The following is a 19,087-nucleotide window of genomic DNA, read 5'->3' on the forward strand; positions in this document are numbered from 1 at the left end:
ATGGATTTGCCTGTTCTGGATATTTCATATAAATGAAATCGTATAATATGTGTGGCCTTTTGTGTCTGGCTTCTTTCACTTAGCTAACATTTTTGAGGTTCATTCATGTTGTAGATGTATCTGTGCTTCACTTCTTTTATGGATATATATTCCGTTATGTGGCAACACCATATTTATTGTTTATCCGTTCATCAGTTGATGGACACTTGGGTTGTTTCCACCTTTTGGCTCTTGTGATAAGTGCAGCTATGAACATTTCACGTACAAGTTTTTGTTTGAATACCTGTCTTCAGTTCTTTTGGGTTAATATTTAGAAGTGGGTTAATTTTTTAATAAGGTATAAGACTTAGGTTGAGGTTCTGTTTCTCTTTTTTTCTTTACCTATGGATGTACACTTTCTTCACCATTTTTTTTTGAGAAGGCTCTCTTGCAAGGGCCATTTTAAAGAATATTGTAAAGCTTTTGGAGAATCACTAGAATTTCTGTATGTATACAGTAATTTTGAAGAAAAGCAAAAGAATTTGAAATGGAGCATTGTAAAGATAGTTTGGTGGGTTTTACTGGGGTTTTCTTTATATGATATTTGTGAAAGTTTAAGCTTGGATGTTTCTATTACAGACAAAGCAATTGTATTTTCTATGTATTGAGGTGATGAGGGAAAGAGAAAACAAGTGAGCCACGAATAGTTTTATCCCATGGATGACAGGAAGCCATTTAAGGTTATAAGAAAGACAGACATAATCAGATCAAATTAAAAGATGGAATTTAAGAACGACAACTCTTGGTAGGATGGAATAAGGGCTCTGGTCAGGCAAGACTGACACAAATGTGTAGAAAGGTTTTCACACCCGGTTTAAGTGAACTCACATGCATTTTCTGTGGCATTTCTGACTTAGAAGCTTGAAAAACAACTTGAGAAAAATCAGCCTCAGACTAATAAAGCTGGCACTATTTTACATATACTGCTTATGACTTGTTAGTTTTTGTTGAATTTTTTTAAGCTCAAGGACCTAAAATCTTACTCCTGAAACTAGCTTGAGGAGAAAACTTCTATTTAAAGAAGTCTACTTAGCTGCTATCTTTAGGGGCCTATTAATATTGTTATTTTCCTTAGACTACTTTATTCCCCTGCTCCCAGAAAAGGATATTTTAACATTAGTGGGTGAAATAGGCTTGATTTCCTAGTCTTAGTAAAACCACTGAACTTTATTACGAAGTACTATGAAAAAACTTCTGGGTCAACTTTTTAGTGAAGGAGAATAGAGTGTATGCATTAATAAGTAGTGGTTACTAGAGTAATCATTAAGTGTAAAGTTTTCACTTTGACAACCCAATTTTTCACTTGATATTGTACAAAATTCTGAGAAATGGTAGGAAATTACTACTTGGCTTGCATTATCAGTCTGTTAGTAAGTTTGCATTGCCTTCTAAGCAAGTGTGAAATTCACCTGTTTCTTTAAAACTCATGTAACTTTTTATTATAACAATAATGTATTTAAATGCTTTAAGTTACCTGTAGGACTGATTTTTAACCAAATCTTTAAGCACTTGCTTCTGTAAGATGTGCTGTTTAACCCGTTGCTAACTTTATTCCCTGGCACATTGCTGTTTCCCTGGGCCTGTACCTTCCTTAGTGTAAGAAAATGTTATGTTCTCTAGGAAGCTTCCCCTTATGATGGGTAGAGTCCTTTTCACTGGGTTATAGAAACCTCTGAACTACTCTAGGAGCTCCCAGAAGGATTTGATTCAACATTCCGGCCATACCTTTAGTACAAAGCCTGGCACATAGTAGATGCCCAATAAATATTTTGGAAGGAAGGAAGGAGGACCTCTGACATATATTTATATACAGCACGTTAGTTAACTGTGGCCCATTTATCATTATTTCAGACTAATTTAGGAGTTCTCTCTAAGCATAGAAACCACTTATTTTTATATTGTATAAGCAAATTTATTAGGTTGAGTAAAAAGTCTTTTCCTTTTGGTATGCTAATCTTCCAGAATGGTATTTGGTGATATGTGTCTTATGGGTAACTATATAATTGAGATATAATTGACATAACATTGTATATGTTTAAGGTATACAATGTGATGATTTGATACATGTATAGTGAAATACCATAATAAGGTTAGTTAGCACAGCCTTACATCGCATACTTATTTTGTTGTTGTTATGGTGAGAACATTAAAGTTCTACTTTCATAACAGCTTTCAAATATATAATACAGTATTGTTACTATAGTCATCCTGCTGTACCTTAGGTCCCTGGAACTTATAACTGAAAGTTTGTACCCTTTGACCTACATCTCCCCATTACCCCCACCCCTCAGCCCTTGGCAACCACCGTTCTACTCTGTTTCTATAAGTCTGATGTTTTTAAATTCTACATATAAGTGATATCATATGGTATTTCTCTTTGTTTTATATGACTTACTTGACTTAGCATAATGCCATCAAGGTCCATCCATGTTGTTGCAAGTGGCAGAACCCCTTCTTTTTTATGGCTGAGTAATATTTCATTGTGTGTGTGTATCACATTTTCTTTACCCATCTGTCTGTGGATGGACACTTAGGTTTGCATGTCTTGGTTGTTGTAAATAATGCTTAAAGCTTCCCTTATTTTTTTTCTGAATTCTGTTTATTTCAGATAATCTTGTGGATCCTAAGTTTTTTCTAGGCTTGAAATAACACTTCGGTCTATAGTATTTGATATGTAAAATTGCAAATAATCAGTTGTTGCTTATGATTGGCTTAAAAATCTGTGTAAAGCTCTTAGTGTTGAGTATCTAGGTATAGAACATCACCAAAATGGCAAACTAGTGTTCTTATTCTTTATTTCTATATCCTTCTTATAAATTCCCAATTCTTATTCCAAGTACATAAAACTTTGAAACTTCTTGTATTAAAAAGCCATGCTAAATAATGAGCTTTTTTAAAAAAAAATTTATTGAAGTATAGTTGATTTACAATGTTGTGTTAATTTCTATTGTACAGCAAAGTGATTCAGTTATACATATATATACATTCTTTCTCATATTCTTTTCCATTATGGTTTATCACAGGACATTGAATACAGTTCCCTGTGCTATACAGTAGGACCTTGTTGTTTATCCATTTTATATATAATAGTTTGCATCTGCTAATCCCAAATTCCTGATCCATCCCTCCCCCACCCCTCTCCCCCTTGGCAACCACAAGTCTGCTCAATAATGAGCTTTTGAAGTTTTAAAAAGGTCTGAGTGTTTTGAGTCATTTCTAATCCTATTTCCCCTTTTTGGTGTCATTTCCTCAATTTTGACAGATTCTATAAACTCTGAATTGTTTAATATTTAGGACAGAATGTCGACTAAAAGTCTCAAAATTTTGTAGCCCTCTTATGTTTTATGATATGTTTCATTGTAAGTGGACTAGGAGACAGAAATTGTGACTTTGAATATTGCCTGTGACACAAGCCGTGTGATTTTTGGCGGGATGTTTAACCCCCTGAACCTCCAGATTATTAACCTCTATCTCATTGTGTAGTTGCAAAGGTAAAATAAGATAGAAAGGTGTAAGAGCATGGTATAAACCATATAAAGTGTTACACGTGTATAATATGTTCTTTTATTATTAAAATGGGTGGTTATATATATTTTCCTCTTTACCTTACTCATCTAAAAATGCATTCATCAAGAGTTCTTTAAACTCTAAGCTTTTACTTATCAATGTTTCTATTATCGGTTTCTTAAACCAGTGCAGAGACAACAAAATGAATCTACTACAACAGTTCCTTGCTTTTTGCTGTGTTTTAATAAAATTAGTTTATGAGCATCAGCAAATTCAGTTAGACATAAGCTTATTATCTAACTCTGTTCCTCCATTAGGCTAAACAGAGCTTTTTGCGGCTGAGGAATAGGTTAAAATCCAACTGAAGGCAATATTTGTGGAATTTCTTTTTTAAAAATGACTTATTCATAGCCAGTGACCTAGTGTGGTAAACTAAACAGAATTGATTTCTTTATTAATTGATGTCCCATTTATTGAGTACCCACTTAGTCTGTACTTGGCCAGAGCAGCATGACATTTACTAATATACGTGAGTTTGTTTGCTTTTTAAAAAACTTTCATTCTCCTTGAAATTTTTATCTGCTAGCAGTAAACTATTTTAAGGAGTTCAAATGACCTATTATAAAAAGCTTCTAAGAAAACTACGTTCCAAAGATTGATTAGACCTTTAGACTGCTGATAACCCAGCTGGATATGAAAAAAAGCCTCTTACAGTTGGTGCTCTGTGCACCACATTTTTGGTTAATAGCAAGATGATGATAAATACCATAGGCTAGGGTTTCCTTGGTGGTGCAGTGGTTAAGAATCCACTTGCCAGGGCTTCCCTGGTGGCGCAGTGGTTGAGAGTCCGCCTGCCGATGCAGGGGACACGGGTTCATGCCCCGGTCCGGGAAGATCCCACATGCCGCGGAGCGGCTGCGCCCATGAGCCATGGCCGCTGAGCCTGCGCGTCCAGAGCCTGTGCTCAGCAACGGGAGAGGCCACAACAGTGAGAGGCCCGCGTACCGAAAAAAATAAAATTAAAAAAAAAAAAGAATCCACTTGCCAATGCAGGAGACACGGGTTCGAGCCCTGGTCCAGGAAGATCCCACATGCCGCTGAGCAACTAAGCCCGTGCACCGCAACTACTGAGCCTGTGCTCTAGAGCCTTTGAGCCACAGCTACTGAAACCCCTGCGCCTAGAGCCCGTGCACCACAACGAAGAGTAGCCCCCGCTTGCCACAACTAGAGAAAGCCCCGCGCACAGCAACAAAGACCCAAGGCAGCCATAAATACATACATACATACATACATAAAATACCATAGGCTAGTGCCAGTCTAATAACAGTGTAGCAAAACCTAATTTTTGGAAGAATATAATATGTCCAGGATCATTCCTTAATAGTGGATGTTATACAAAAAGAAGAAAAAATGGCCATTTATCCTGTGGAGAACACATATAATGATCAGATATTCATTCTTTAGTTGAGTGTTTTCTCCCAAGTTTTAAATTAATGAATTAAGATGTGGAAGACTCAGTTATAGAAAAGTTCATTTTTCACATTTCCTTCACTGATTAGTTGCTTTCTAGTCATAAAATCAGAATTTCATTAAAGCCATATGATATAAAGTGTTTTTAACCATATTTCATGAATTTTTGGGGTAGTACACTAAAATAATTTAGGTAGCTTTTAGAATGTTCTGCATGAGATTGTTGTTGGCAAGTAAAAGAAAACAGTTTTAACATTGTTTTGCAAAAATTATTTAACAGAATAAGTTTACATTTCCAGGACCAGAATTAATGCAAGAATGTTTAATGTCTTGCAATGAGTTTGCTTGGGCTGAGTCAAGGCAGCTTTAGAAATGAATTCTATCAGAGAAGACTATTATTAGAGACAAATATAGTAACCTCACTGGTTGTTATTGTGTTTAAAAGATGAGATCAGGTATCTCTGGTCTTTATCAGGGATTTAGATCCCTAAGAAAAAAGGTGGCCCTTGCCTTTTCCCTTCTGGATCTACCTAGAAACTATTCTGCTGAGAAGGAATCCAAGGCTGTGAAGAATCTTCAGAGTTTCAGGTCCACAGATATTTCTCTCCCCTTAGTTTTCTACGTAAATAGAAAAAGAATACTTGGAATTTTTCACATTTAATTTCCCTTATTATGAAGTGATTCTTCTTACTAGGCAAATAATCAGTTGAATAAATACCATTTTGTAGTGAGAATGTTTTTTTCTGTTACCCAGTCATTTATATTGAACAGGTTGCATTTGTTACCACCTGTAGAGAAAATTGTGTTAAGCAAAGCCGTCTTTACAATTTCTTATTTAAAATTTGTTTCCTTTTATTCTTCCTTGTTGCACATTTTTTGCACTTTCTACATTCAGTTCAAAAGAGCAACTATGTAAAGGGATACACTAATCAGTGGTGTCCTGTTCTCTTGATTTAGGCTCTTGCCAAATCACATCTAAAAGTTAGAGGAAGCATTCCTTCAGTGTGCAATGACTGTTACTCTCTGCTAGGTCAGTGATACTCTAAGTGTGGTCCAGGATCCGGTGCCAGTCTGCAGACTGCAGTCCGTGACAAGTACAGAATATAATATTAAGCATTTAGAAACTTCATGCAGTTTGACATTGCCGTGACACCTAAATGCATTATTTTGTATTTTACAAAACTACTGGTTTACGGCAAATTGGAGAAAGTCCTTCACCACAGACAATCTGAGAAGCACCGGGTTAGATGACTTCATCAACTTCTAGCACAAGCCATCACAGCCTGGGGCTGGGGATGGATGTTAAGTAACTGTCCTGTTGATCTAGCTACAGTTGGTTGATTAGGTGCTCAGCTGTAGCAAAGCCCAAATGAATTTGTTTCCCTGGCATAAAGTCAAGGGTTATCCTAAGTGTCAGTAATAATTAAATGAATCAGCTGTTCCTGTGCTTTCTGAACGGCTTTTTATTTTTTCTTACTTGGATTTGAAGCACTATCTGCTAAAGTTATATAGTTTGGCAACCTTAATAATTCCTACATTTCCCCTGGAACTGGAAAAGCTTACAACTGTGTTTCTCTCACGTGTTAATAAACTAAAACTACATTCACTATAAAATAATGATCATTAAATATGGCCAGAGTTTGGTCTAACGTAAAAGCATGAGTAAGAGAGGAAAGAGAATCTCCACTAACAGTAATCACTAATTGTGAAAATTTGCTGTCGTAGGTGTGGCATTTTACTTTTGGACATTTTGATCATTGCTTCTTTTAAAAATTCATATAGCAGTTGATGACATTATTATAATTGAACCACAAGTTGCCACTAGCTCTGAAAATATCAATTTCCAATTTAGCATTGTAATCTAAGATATTTTTACCTTAATAAAAAATTGTTCTAATATTTTTTGAAAAGCTACTTTTTAAAGAAGGTTGCCACTGTTACTCTGAGGGCAAAAAAAAAAAAAAGTGCTGCATGACCTGTGTAAAATATGAATTTATTATGAATGTCCTACTTTGTGTTTATTAATGCAGATAGCAAGGAGAATTGGCAGACTTGAAGCATGAGTTCAGATGCTAGCCAAGGCGTAGTCACTACTTCTCCTCCTCCCAGCGTGCCTCACAAAGAGAGGTATTTTGACCGCATCAATGAAAATGACCCAGAATACATAAGGGAGAGGAACATGTCTCCTGATCTACGGCAAGACTTCAATATGATGGAGCAGAGGAAACGAGTTACTCAGATCTTGCAAAGTCCGGTGAGTCAAAATAATTTGAAGGCTATACTTTTTCTTCCTCTTTGGAAACCTTGATACAGTGATGCTCTCAGGTTAGAAGAGGGGTGGAGGAAGAGTGACTAGTTGTCCCCAGTCTTTCAGAGGCAAAATAAGCACCTAATTTATAAATTTAATTTGCGAGGCTTTAATAATAAACTGGTATCGTCTTGGTAGGATAAATTTTCTTGAGTGATTTCTGAGTGTAATATTTCATTAAAGGAGGACAAAAGATGCTACTGAACTCAGGGATCCCCACTGCAGACTGAATATCTGTGAAGAAAATAAAGGTATGAGTGAAGTGTTAGGAACCAAGAAATAGATACACCCCATGAACATACTTTCTTCTTCCTTTGGGTATCTTGACACTCAGAGCAGCATAGGAAGACTTAAGGTTCATGAGGATGTCTGTGATTTGGCAGCCTAATGTTACATACACCTAATGTAGGCACACATATATGCATACGCACCAAACTAACTAGATTAAACATGGATTCTAACCTTAACTCAAGCTGAAAATTCTGTCTGCACAGTAATATCCAGACTTTGTAAATCATATTCAAGTGATTTGTTAAGTTTCTTACAAACCTTTAGTGGAATTGTAAAGGTCACATATAAGTTTTAGAAAATGAGTGAACAGCTTGATTTAACATGCAAAATGAATTCATAGCTTTATGTATAATGAAGATCATGGGCCCCTTAAGACAGAGTTCAGCATACGTAGACACACAATGCCCAGGTTGGGGTTCTATTAGATTTCCAACTTAGGTACTAAAATAAACACCAAGACATAGAACTGCCTGAGGTGGCCCTGGTGCATCATTTTTGTTGTGCCCTTGTGGATTTAATCACAGAGGCTGAGTCCAAAGCCAAAGGGGAATTCCACTCCTGAGTAATTCTTATATATCAGTGGCCTAGATAAAAGCAAGTACAAGTTATAAAAGCAAGGCAAGCTTTGAGGAATTTAAGTATAGCTTAAATGTAAAGCTATCCTTTAAATAAACCCTTAAAGAAACCTTTTCCCAATGAAAAGGAGACTAACCAGAAAAGTCATCATGAGGGACTAAATGTTCAGTGCCTTCTTTTTTTTTTTTTTTTTTTTTTTTGCGGTACGCGGGCCTCTCACTGCTGTGGCCTCTCCCGTTGCGGAGCACAGGCTCAGCAGCCATGGCTCACGGGCCCAGCCGCTCCGCGGCATGTGGGATCCTCCCGGATCGGGGCACGAACCCGTGTCCCCTGCATCGGCAGGCGGACTCTCAACCACTGCGCCACCAGGGAAGCCCCCAGTGCCTTCTTTTATGCAGACTAGTTTCTATGTTTATAAATACTTGAAGAGCATGCTAATTATATAGATATATTTCCTTCTATAAAGGAACTCCACTTTGAAGAACAAACTCATTAGCCAAAGGATTATGGTAATATATAGAATAAAGTAACTGAAAGAATGAGATGAAGTTCAGATTTTGTTCAAGATTATTAAATATTGAGATTTCTTTGGGAAGTGCTCCAAAGAGGATCATTCAATTCTAACTAAAATTTAAAAGGAGGGACTTCCCTGGTGGCGCAGTGTTTGAGAGTCCGCCTGCCGATGCAGGGGACGCGGGTTCGTGCCCCGGTCCGGGAGGATCCCACAAAGTACCAAACTACATTTCTATGCCAGGGTGTTTTAAAAATAATTTCTCCACTAAACTAATGACAGTATAACAGTGAGGAGATTACCTAATGTTTTTACTTGTGTATTGCTACTTGTAGATTGGCTTAAAAGTATCAATTTTACTTATGCCCAGGGGAATTTAATGAAAGAATGGGAAAGGGCAGGTATGTAGATTGTCATTTCCATGTTCATATAGCAAGAGTGATAATTTTTAGCCCAGAGAGAAACAAAGAAAATTTAAAAGAATTGTGGATTGATCATTTTTTCCCTAGATCTTTGCTAGTGAATTTAAAATCTTGTTTGTGAGAGACTTGGAAAAGTGTATACATTTTGTCTTTCTGCCATGTTTTAGGACAATGGCTTTCAAATTTCTTTTAATACAACAAACTTTTCACCACAGGAAATGATACATGGTGGCCTGTATTGCTAAATAACAAAACCTAGCAGCTTAAAACAACAAGCTTTTATTAGCTTGTCATTTCTGTGGGTCAGGAATTCAGGAGCAGCTTAGCTGAGTGGATCTGGCTTAAGGTCTCTCATAAAGTTGCAGTCAAGACATCAGTCAAGGATGCTGCATCTGAAGGCTTGACTGGGGTGGAAGTTTCTGATCTTAAGATGGGTCACTCACATGACTGTCAGCAAAAGGCTACAGTTCCTTGCCACATGGACCTTAACCTGAGGCTGTTTGAGTGTTCTCCCCCAGAGGAAGTATCTGAGAGCAAAGAGGAGCCTGCAGTGCCTTTTATGACCTAATCTCAGAAATTAAACACCATCACTTCCACCATATTTATTAGTTAGAAGTGAGTCACTAAGTTCAGCCCATACTCAAGGGGAGAGGAATTAAGCTCCACCTTTTGAGGGGAGGATTGTCGACTCTCTGATGACAATTTATTTTAAAAGTATCACAGTCTGCCACAATTTATTTACCTTCCTTCCACATGCAAAATACACTCACCATCTCCTCCTTCCACATGCAAAATACACTCACCATCTCCTAACTCCCCTGCAAAAGTTTCATCCTATTACAACATTAGCCTGAATCCAGAATATCATCATCTAAATATGGTCCAGGTATAGATGATACTCCTCAAGTGTAATTTCTTAAGTACAGTTCCTCTCAATCTATAGACCGGAGAACTAAAGAGACAAGTTGTCTGCCCCACACACACCCAGTGGTGGGACAGGCAAAGATAACTGCTATAGACTTTCCTGTTCAAAAAGGGAGAAAATTGGGGGTACAAAAAAGTCACTGGTCCATAGCAATTCTGAAATTCACCTGGGCAAATGTTTGGCAGTTCCCTTGATGAAGATTCAGTCCTTCTACTTAGTAGGAATGAGTCTCCCTAGTTCTTGGCTCTGCCCTCTGAGCTTTTGGTTCTACTTGTAGAGGTCTTAGAGTTCAAAGACCTCTTTCCTTTTTGTACTCTCTTTGTTTCTTTAAGTCCAAGCTTGTAATGTTTCTGTGAACATAATTTTCTTAAAACCTTTTTGTGTCTCCTGTGAATTTTGGGGTTCACTCTGTTGGACAAAACCCATAACCAATAAAGATCAAAATCAAAGGTATTACTAATTCATGTTCGTAAGAAGCAAATTTGTAATCCTTCTGTTTTAATTGCTGAGTTCATTTGGGAAGAAAGGAAATCAGGAGAAAAACTAATAAAAGCAAAGTATAATGCTTTTTTTTTAAAGCACTTACTATGTACCAGGCACCTATTATGTACCAAATCCTATTTAATCCTCAAAACAACTCAATCAAAGAAGTATTACTATCCCTAGTTTACAGTGGAATAAACTGAAACTTAGAGGCGTTAAATAACTTGCAGAAGTTTTTACAAGCTTAGTTAAATGGTGGGGTCTGGATGTAAACTCCAAAGCTCACACCCTTACACACTAGGCTGTACCACTTAAAGCATTCAATAACTATGAAAAAATTCCACTCATATATTATTGTTTCATTCTTCTTGAAATTCTCTTGCTCAAGTTAATTCAACCCAACTCAAGAAGAGTTTCGAATCATAAGACATTTTGGTGTCTGTAAATTTGGATAACAAACTTGACACCTTATTGCCTTGAGCTGAGAAAATAAGAGCAGTTTGTCTCATCCTAACTCCAAGTTATTACTTCTTTCTAGGAATTTCACATACTTTTGTCATTTTTTTTTTTTTAATTTAAGAAAGTATTTGTCTTAGAAATTAAGAGCTGGCGAGTAAACTTGTTTAGCTAGAGATTTTGTTAATGCACTTGGGAGAATCCATAAGTTTTCTTTGACCAATATATTCCTCATATATATGTCTCTGATGGCATATATATGATTGCCCTTGTCTCGGAATGAAGTGTCCAGGGCAAACTGTTAGAATTAAATGATGGACCTCATCAAAGTTAAAGAATCATGTAAGTTGAAAACTAATAGCACATTGTGCATAGTAGATATTTAGTAAATTCTGAATACATGGATGGATGGATATATGAATAGCTGAGTGGGCTTTGAGTCATTAAACACTTGAATGTTGTCCAACAAGCTCCTACTGAATTTGACTGCTTAAATGACAATCAGTTGGTGGGTTTCAGAAAAAGAATGAACGTTCTTAAGCCATATCACTATAAGAAGCAATTTAGACTTGGTAACAGAAGTGTGCAATGTTACTCTGAAAGATAGGACAACAGGAGTGTAGGTGGTGATTGCTCAGGCACATGACACACTAACATTTCTTAATAAAAGGGCAGTGTGTAATGCTTCAAACTTATTTTAAAGATAGGAGAAACTTCAAAGCCATATACATGTTAGAATCTCACTGTAATCAAGGCCTAAAATGTTAACAGATCACCTCAGTTAGAATAGTTGGTCAAAATTACCATGATTTATCTGGTCACTTCAGAAGTTTCAGATACAAGTATTCTTCATTAACTTTGTTTGCATTTTTATTTTATACCAGCTTTAAGAAAAGATATTATTCTAACTTTTAGCTTTATATTAATTAAGACACATAGATACAGGAGAAAGATCATCCAGAAGAAGATTTGGTTGATTTGTGTTTTCTCCTTTCAACAGGACCAGTGGTAATCTATTTCCAAATGAATACATTTCTTAATGGAAAAATTCTAAGTAAGTTTGTTATGCTCCTAATCCCACTTTAGGAGAGATCTAATAGCATAATTGCAGGGTGCCTTGGGAGCAGCAAGTCTGTAATCTGTTTTTCTTTTTGCTCCAGTTTTTCTTTCTAGTAATTACTATGAGGTAGAACATCCAGATGTGGATATTTAAAATCCAGTTCTGATACTTACCAGTATTCTGTTAACTGATTTTCATTAAGTTAGACATTACTTATAGGTCAGTCTATGTAATTTTTTTTAGCCTTAACCAAAATAATCATATCAAGTCAGTTTCTTTTATCAAATTGGTTCTCTTTTCTGTGATTTAAAAATAAAAAATCTTTCATCTATTGCCACTTTCTCCTGAAAGTTCTGATCTTAGATGCAGAAGCCTTAAGATCTGATGTTTCAAATTACTCCTACTTTTGGTGTATAGTATACATGAATATGTATATACTTAAAGTATATACTTTAAGAGTATACTTAAAGTATACTCTGACCTTACATGAATCTCAAATCTCTGAATCTTTTGTGTTTTTACAAGTTTATTTTTATCCATACCTTTATGAATTCAAAGTTTACAGGATCACTCCTTCAACATTGACAGGAGAAGTATCAAATGAAACGGGGGAGATTCAGAGAAGGCTTTAAAGGCAGGCACCCTCTCTCTAACTTAAACATTTTGTTTTTCACCTAGTGATTTTTTTTTTTTTTAACCACACTTTTTTGGACATGTGTTTGATGAGAGAGCTGTCCAAACTATAATGTTCTGAGGACAAACCAAGTTTTCAAGTAGGATTTTGTTTGAGTTGAAGAATTAAATGACTTTTCAAAAATGTATAAACTTCTGTGAAGATTCATTTCTTACTTTAAAAAACTGAATTTCTCCCATTAGATGATGAACAAGCCTTAATACACAGGAGGAATTTCTCATTCAAGTGACAGACTGATAAGACTGTATTCTAGAACTTCAGATTCCAGTGCTAATAACCTATGAAATGGATCTTTGCTATCATTAACTCAAGAGGAGATCAGATTCTTTGCATTCTTTCCTTCTATCTAGGAAAATATAGAAAAGAAGCTCTAACTTACGATTATAATAATTGAGCACTGAATAATTGTGTCCAGGAGACTCTAGAAGTGTGAAAGACACAGTCCCAGCCATCAGATATTACTGTATAGTAAAGTATGAAAAATAAATCACAATCATGGTAGCTACCCTAAATGTAGTATAGGCAAATGTTAAAATAATTCAAAGTGGGGTGAGAAGAGAAGAAATATGGAGATCCCTCCTAACTGTGGTGATTACAGGACAGACTTCAAGGAGAAGGTGACATTTTAAGATGAGTGTTGAGTAAAGGGTAAGAATTCATCTGGTAGAGGAAGAGTAGAAGCCAGCATTTCCATTTGACGATATACAGTGAGCAAGGATAGAAAAGTACAAGTTGTGATCGGAGTATGCTCAGCAAACCTCATAGGCTACCAGAGCATGAGGTAGTAATGGGAGATAGAGCCAAAAATTGACCTAACAGATTGTAGAGATCCTGGAGTACCAGACTATTGTGACCTAAGTTAGAGGTCAGCCCATTTTCTCATCATTTCCAGTTTTAATCTGTTTATATAAATGTTTTATACATCATGTATGCATATAGTGTTTGTTTTGGATCTTGGCTCAGCACCACTTAATAGCTATGCGACATTAGGAAACTCACTTAACTTGAGCTTCACTTTTCCTTGTTGGTAAAAATGGACCTCACATGGTGGTTGTGACAGTTTAATGAAATAACATAAAAGCATGTAGTGCAGTGCCTAGCACATAGTAGACAACTGTTTCTGTGGAAATATATACATAGGGTTAAATACAATATCGCTAACTTAAAGCATTTTTATGCTTTTGTGACAACACTTTGAAGATTATAATCATAATTCATTGGACTGTATTTTGGTTTTTGAAGGCCTTAAGGAATCTATCACCCCGATGGCACTCTGCCTTATTCATGTTCATGTATTCATGTATTCAGGGACTGCCTTCTCTTCTCTGTTCTTCTCTATCTGAGAAGGAAAACAGTTTATGCTGTAAAACCACATATGTGTATGTGTTGTTTGATATTTTAACCTGACTCTTCTCTAGTAGAGACCCTAGGGAATTGTTGGTTTAATCTGACTTCAGAAGCCCCAGCATGTGATCTTGCTGCCCTGCTTATAACTGAGTTTCTCATTCTGCTTTGGTAGGAGAATTCCTAGCTATAAGAGGGCAAGTTTTGGTACTCCAAGATCTGCTGAATAATTTTTTTTGCTTTATCTATCATTATAACCTAATGCTCTAATCTAGCCTAAGAGGTTTACTCATATTTCTGATCACAGCACACCTGCTGCCTTATTAGTTGTACAGGCATACCTAAGGGATATTTCAGGTTCAGTTGCAGACCACTGTAATAAGACAAACGTTGCAATAAAGTGAGTCACACGAATTTTTTGGTTTCCCAGTGCATGTTAAAGTTATATTTACACTATACTGTAGTCTATTAAGTGTGCAGTAGCATTGTGTCTAGAAAAACAATGTACATACCTTAATTTTAAAATAATGCTGTTGGAAAAATGGCACTGATAGACTTGCTCGGCAGAGTTGCCACAAACCTTCAATTTGTAAAAAACACAATATCTGCAAAGTGCAGTAAAACAAGGTACGCCTGTGTTTGGTTTCAGTGATACAACCCATCTCTGATAAAATTAGGCAAATATCTGTGCCCAACTGAGAGTTCGAGATTTGAATCTTTATTCCATTTACTTGTTAGCTGTGTAACCGTGAGCAAGTCATTGCCTATTTCAGGACTTGGTTGTGAGATTCAAGTGAATCAACTGTAAAGGATTATTTTATCAACATTGAATTTTAGTAGGAATATGATTAACTATCCACCATAAAGACAAACAAAATTTTTATTATTTTAACGAAAGCTTAAGTTTACTGATAAATTTTAAAAACCAGCTGAAACAATTTTATATCATTAGTAAATTTTATACTGACTGTTTTATGGCTTAGGTAATTATCTGAACAATATTTCAGAAATATTTGGAACATAATAACTGAGTTATAAATGTTCATGACAAAAAATATTAAATCTTTTGGAATAGAAGAATTCATATCTGTTGAAGCACTGTCAACTATATAAAAAGGCTGGGGACATTTCATTTACTTTGAAAATTATTTTCTTCTTCTATACTGCATAGAAGCAATTCACTAGTCTTAAAGGGGAAATTCATTATTTTTTCTTAATTAATTACAGAAGGGCTTTCCTTCACATTCCTCTGTGACACCATGGATCATCTCAAAGCTTTAGGATGGTACTCATCATACTATGGGATAAATGGAAGTAAAAAAAGCATTTTCACTGATAAAAAAAGCATTTGACCTGAGTCCTTGCCTCTGACATTTACCAGCTCTGTGACCTCTGTGAACGAATTTTTCAACCTTTCTTATTTAGTTTTGTCAATTCACCCAGAAAAAATTTCTCATCAGGGTCATAAATAGTTGTGATTCTCTTGAGCAACTAGTTGGGGTTTTTTTAAATTTCTTAAAACCCTCGTAAACCAGCATATTGAGCGATTGTGTTGATTCATGTTGGCTGCTGGAGACTTTAGATAAAAGTTGGCCCATCTCTAGCAAATGATACAATTTTATAGTATGCTCTTTGTATCTTAACCTCATTCCTGGCTCTATCTTACCTTCATATGCCTATTTTCTCATTAGCTTGATTTTTCTTACCTATATTTATTTTTGTGTCATGTTAATCTATGGAATCTGCCTTAAATTCTTCCTGGAATAACATAAGGTGCATTCAATAAAATAAATTACATGACACTACTTCTCAGAGCTATTGTGATACATACAGTAGGTGTAAATTTTTTTTTTTTACACTAAATCACAGAATATTGGTTATAGCTGCTTTGAACTGTGGAAAGTTTAGAGTTTGATTTTGAAGGGAAGATAAAGTTTCAGAAGAGCATTTTGGCCCATTGTCAGGTATCTAGAAGTTTTCTGTAGTTTATGTAAAGATAAATGAGTATATCTGGAAGATTCTTTTCCTTTCAGCCTTAAATATGGTAAAGCACTCATGTTACTCATCAGTATGAATGCGTCCATCCATCTTATATGCAGCTCACAACCATTTTATGTTCACAAGGTCTTAGAAATGTACTAATGGAGTTTTCTGATAGATATAATGTGTCTTTGTAGAGAATATTTTATACGATAGTTTCTCCGGTTTAAATCATGTATTTAAATGAACTAGATAAAAGTCAACGGAATTAGATGTTTAGAATTTTTTTATAATTATGCTAAGGATTTATATTTAATAAGCCTTGAATTTGTAAAAGAAAAACCATGTTTAACTGGTATAAACTTCTCTATGAACGCAGAATTCAAATAAAGTCACAGCTAGTATTTTTAAAATTAATCATTCAAACATCCATTTGCTGTATGAGCAGAAAGTTTTCTAAAAGCAACACAAGCATGAGTCAGTACTGGTTCTAATATGTACCACCACCTCATAGCCTCACAACCACATTTCCACTTTCACCATGGGCTTCTCTGCCATTATTTAAATTTTTTAAAAAAGTTCTTCCTTCTGAAAACCTCAGAGGTGTTCAGCCATCCTCTAAGCAAAGCTACATCTAAGCAACTGCTCCAGGAGATCTTATTCCCAGCCTTCTGAGGAGGGCTATTCTCAGCGACTTGAAGGAGAGTCACTCTTCTAAGGAGGATTTCCCAATTATCTCCATGGTGTTTATATCTACCCCTCTTGGAGGTAATGTTTCCAAAGCAGTTTTCTGCCTTCTCCCTCTTAGGTGAGGTGGGAACAAACTGAACTTAATTTCTAGCAGTGCATTCTGCTATACATGTAACCAATCTCAAACAGAAGACTGAGGTCTAGATGGTTTATATTGCAAGAGCCTTCATGTTTAAGATGAATGAATATAAACATGAGCAAGAGAATAAATGATGAATTTAATAAAATAAGTGTTGGTTGAGTGTGATAGAAATACAAAACGAGCTATTTCAACTAATGTGAAGGATTGGGAGATGTTTCAAATGATGAATCATTAGCAACTCAGGGGTTACTGGAACAGAAAATTTTCTCTTAATGTTCAGTATTTTTATTTATATAAATACTGCTTCTGCCACACATAACCCCCCACCCCGCAAAAAAAAAAAAAGAAAAGAAAAGAAAGAAGAGCAGCACTCCAGGACAGGAACATACAGTACCCGAAGTTGGGGGGAAAAGTTCTTTCTTTAGCACAGTGTTGCATAAGGGGAGTAATCAACTCTCAGCTTTTATAAGTTTGCTTGCAGAGTTTATAGAGCTACGGAATTGCCATGGAAATCGTAAAATGGAAGCCATGATTTACTATGTCTTAGTGAAAACTTTTGCTGGGAGTTGCTATAGTCAGAGTCATGCCTCATTCAGATAAGAACTCTATCCTAACCTAGATAATGAGCTGCTAGGCAAGGAATGGGTCTCTTTTTACATCAGTCTGTACTTGGTGCTCTAGTTGCATATTATTAACAAAGTTGCTTTTACCTATACCTGTCTATTATAGATGTTGTAGTATAGCTCATTTGCTTTGAGATTAAGAATGCCTAATGATTTTCCCTCCCCTGAAAGCAAGCTTCTTGCTTCTTCTTCCAGTGTTTTAATTTTATTATTTTGTGTTTTATATTTGTTTTAAAATAATGTACATGAAAGCTATTCAAGAGAGGGATGGGGGAAGAAGACTGATTACATCAGAGCAAGTTATGTTTGGGTCGTTCTGCTCCAAGCGAGAGGCATGTGCTCAGTGATTATTTTTGTGTATTACAGGCCTTTCGGGAAGACCTGGAATGCCTTATTCAAGAACAGATGAAGAAAGGCCACAATCCAACTGGATTACTAGCATTACAACAGATTGCAGATTACATCATGGCCAGTTCTTTCTCGGGCTTTACTTCACCTCCCCTCAGTACGTCAGTTTCGTAAAGTTTAAGAGACAGTCGTTTCATCTCTAATTTGTACACTGTACATTTCTAGCAGCATATTCTGATCTGGTTCAGTCCTTAAGTTTGTAACATCTAATAGTTAGAGTAACATAGTGTTAGGATCTCTTACTTTTTCATACCAACCAGACATTTATTACACTTTGTGAGGATTACAAAATAGTTATAAAATGTGGTCCCTGCCCCAGATAAATGCATATTTGAATTGAGGAGACATACAGTGAATGCACAAAAGATTAAAACTGCAAGGTAGGGCTTCCCTGGTGGCGCAGTGGTTGAGTCCACCTGCCGATGCAGGGGACATGGGTTCGTGCCCCGGTCCGGGAGGATCCCACCTGCCGTGGAGCGGCTGGGCCTGTGAGCCATGGCCGCTGAGCCTGTGCGTCCGGAGCCTGTGCTCCGCAACAGGAGAGGCCGCAACAGTGAGAGGCCCGCGTACCGCAAAAAGAAAAAAAAAAAAAACTGCAAGGTAACTGTAGAGGAAAAAATTACAAAGCAGCTGGTAAGAAATTGTCTAATGACCTTTTCTAAGTCATCTAGCTATGAACTCAGAGTTGGAATTGATTATTGGCTGAAGTGGACTGAGAGAACTTTGTGGAAGAAGAGAGGCCTCAACTAACCAGACTTTAAAGGATGGAGCAGTTAGAGCTTGGTGTAAAAGGGTTTAGGACATTTTATTCATTCAGCAGTTCTTTAGTGAGAGCACCAATTTGGTGGACTGAACACTAAGGATACCAAGAATCATAAGGCGTTGAGTCCAAGCACTTTACATCTCAGAGAGACATGCAGAGAACTCACTGCTGTACCAGGGCAGGTACACAGAGTCCCAGACCATCAGGGACTTTTCTTTTCCTTCTCTTTCTTCCTTTGTTACTTCCTTTTTTTTCTTTTTGGTTAAAGATTTACAAACAGGAGTTCAACGAATTCAAATACTTCCCAAATAGAGGAATGGTATGAAAAGAGACATGATGGTGGGAACGTGCAAGATGAGGGTAGAACTCCTAAGTGGATCAGTATGTTGGGACAT

General features: G+C 36.4%; 1 protein-coding gene across 5 annotated transcripts in view; it reads left to right on the forward strand.

The window, feature by feature from the left end:
- ADD3 (adducin 3) overlaps positions 1–19,087 on the forward strand; it is a 121,674-nt gene that overhangs the window by 86,874 nt on the left and 15,713 nt on the right. For all 5 annotated transcript variants that reach the window (XM_024755908.1, XM_024755912.1, XM_024755909.1 and 2 more), the window contains exons 2-3: positions 7,047–7,270; positions 17,888–18,026. In XM_024755908.1, coding sequence (XP_024611676.1) covers positions 7,076–7,270; positions 17,888–18,026 — 334 coding nt within the window. In that variant the 5' untranslated portion in view covers positions 7,047–7,075. The remainder of the gene's footprint in view (positions 1–7,046; positions 7,271–17,887; positions 18,027–19,087) is intronic.

The sequence above is a fragment of the Neophocaena asiaeorientalis genome, unplaced genomic scaffold (assembly GCF_003031525.2).
Source record: "Neophocaena asiaeorientalis asiaeorientalis breed wild unplaced genomic scaffold, Neophocaena_asiaeorientalis_V1.1 scaffold85, whole genome shotgun sequence".
NCBI lineage: Eukaryota > Metazoa > Chordata > Mammalia > Artiodactyla > Phocoenidae > Neophocaena > Neophocaena asiaeorientalis.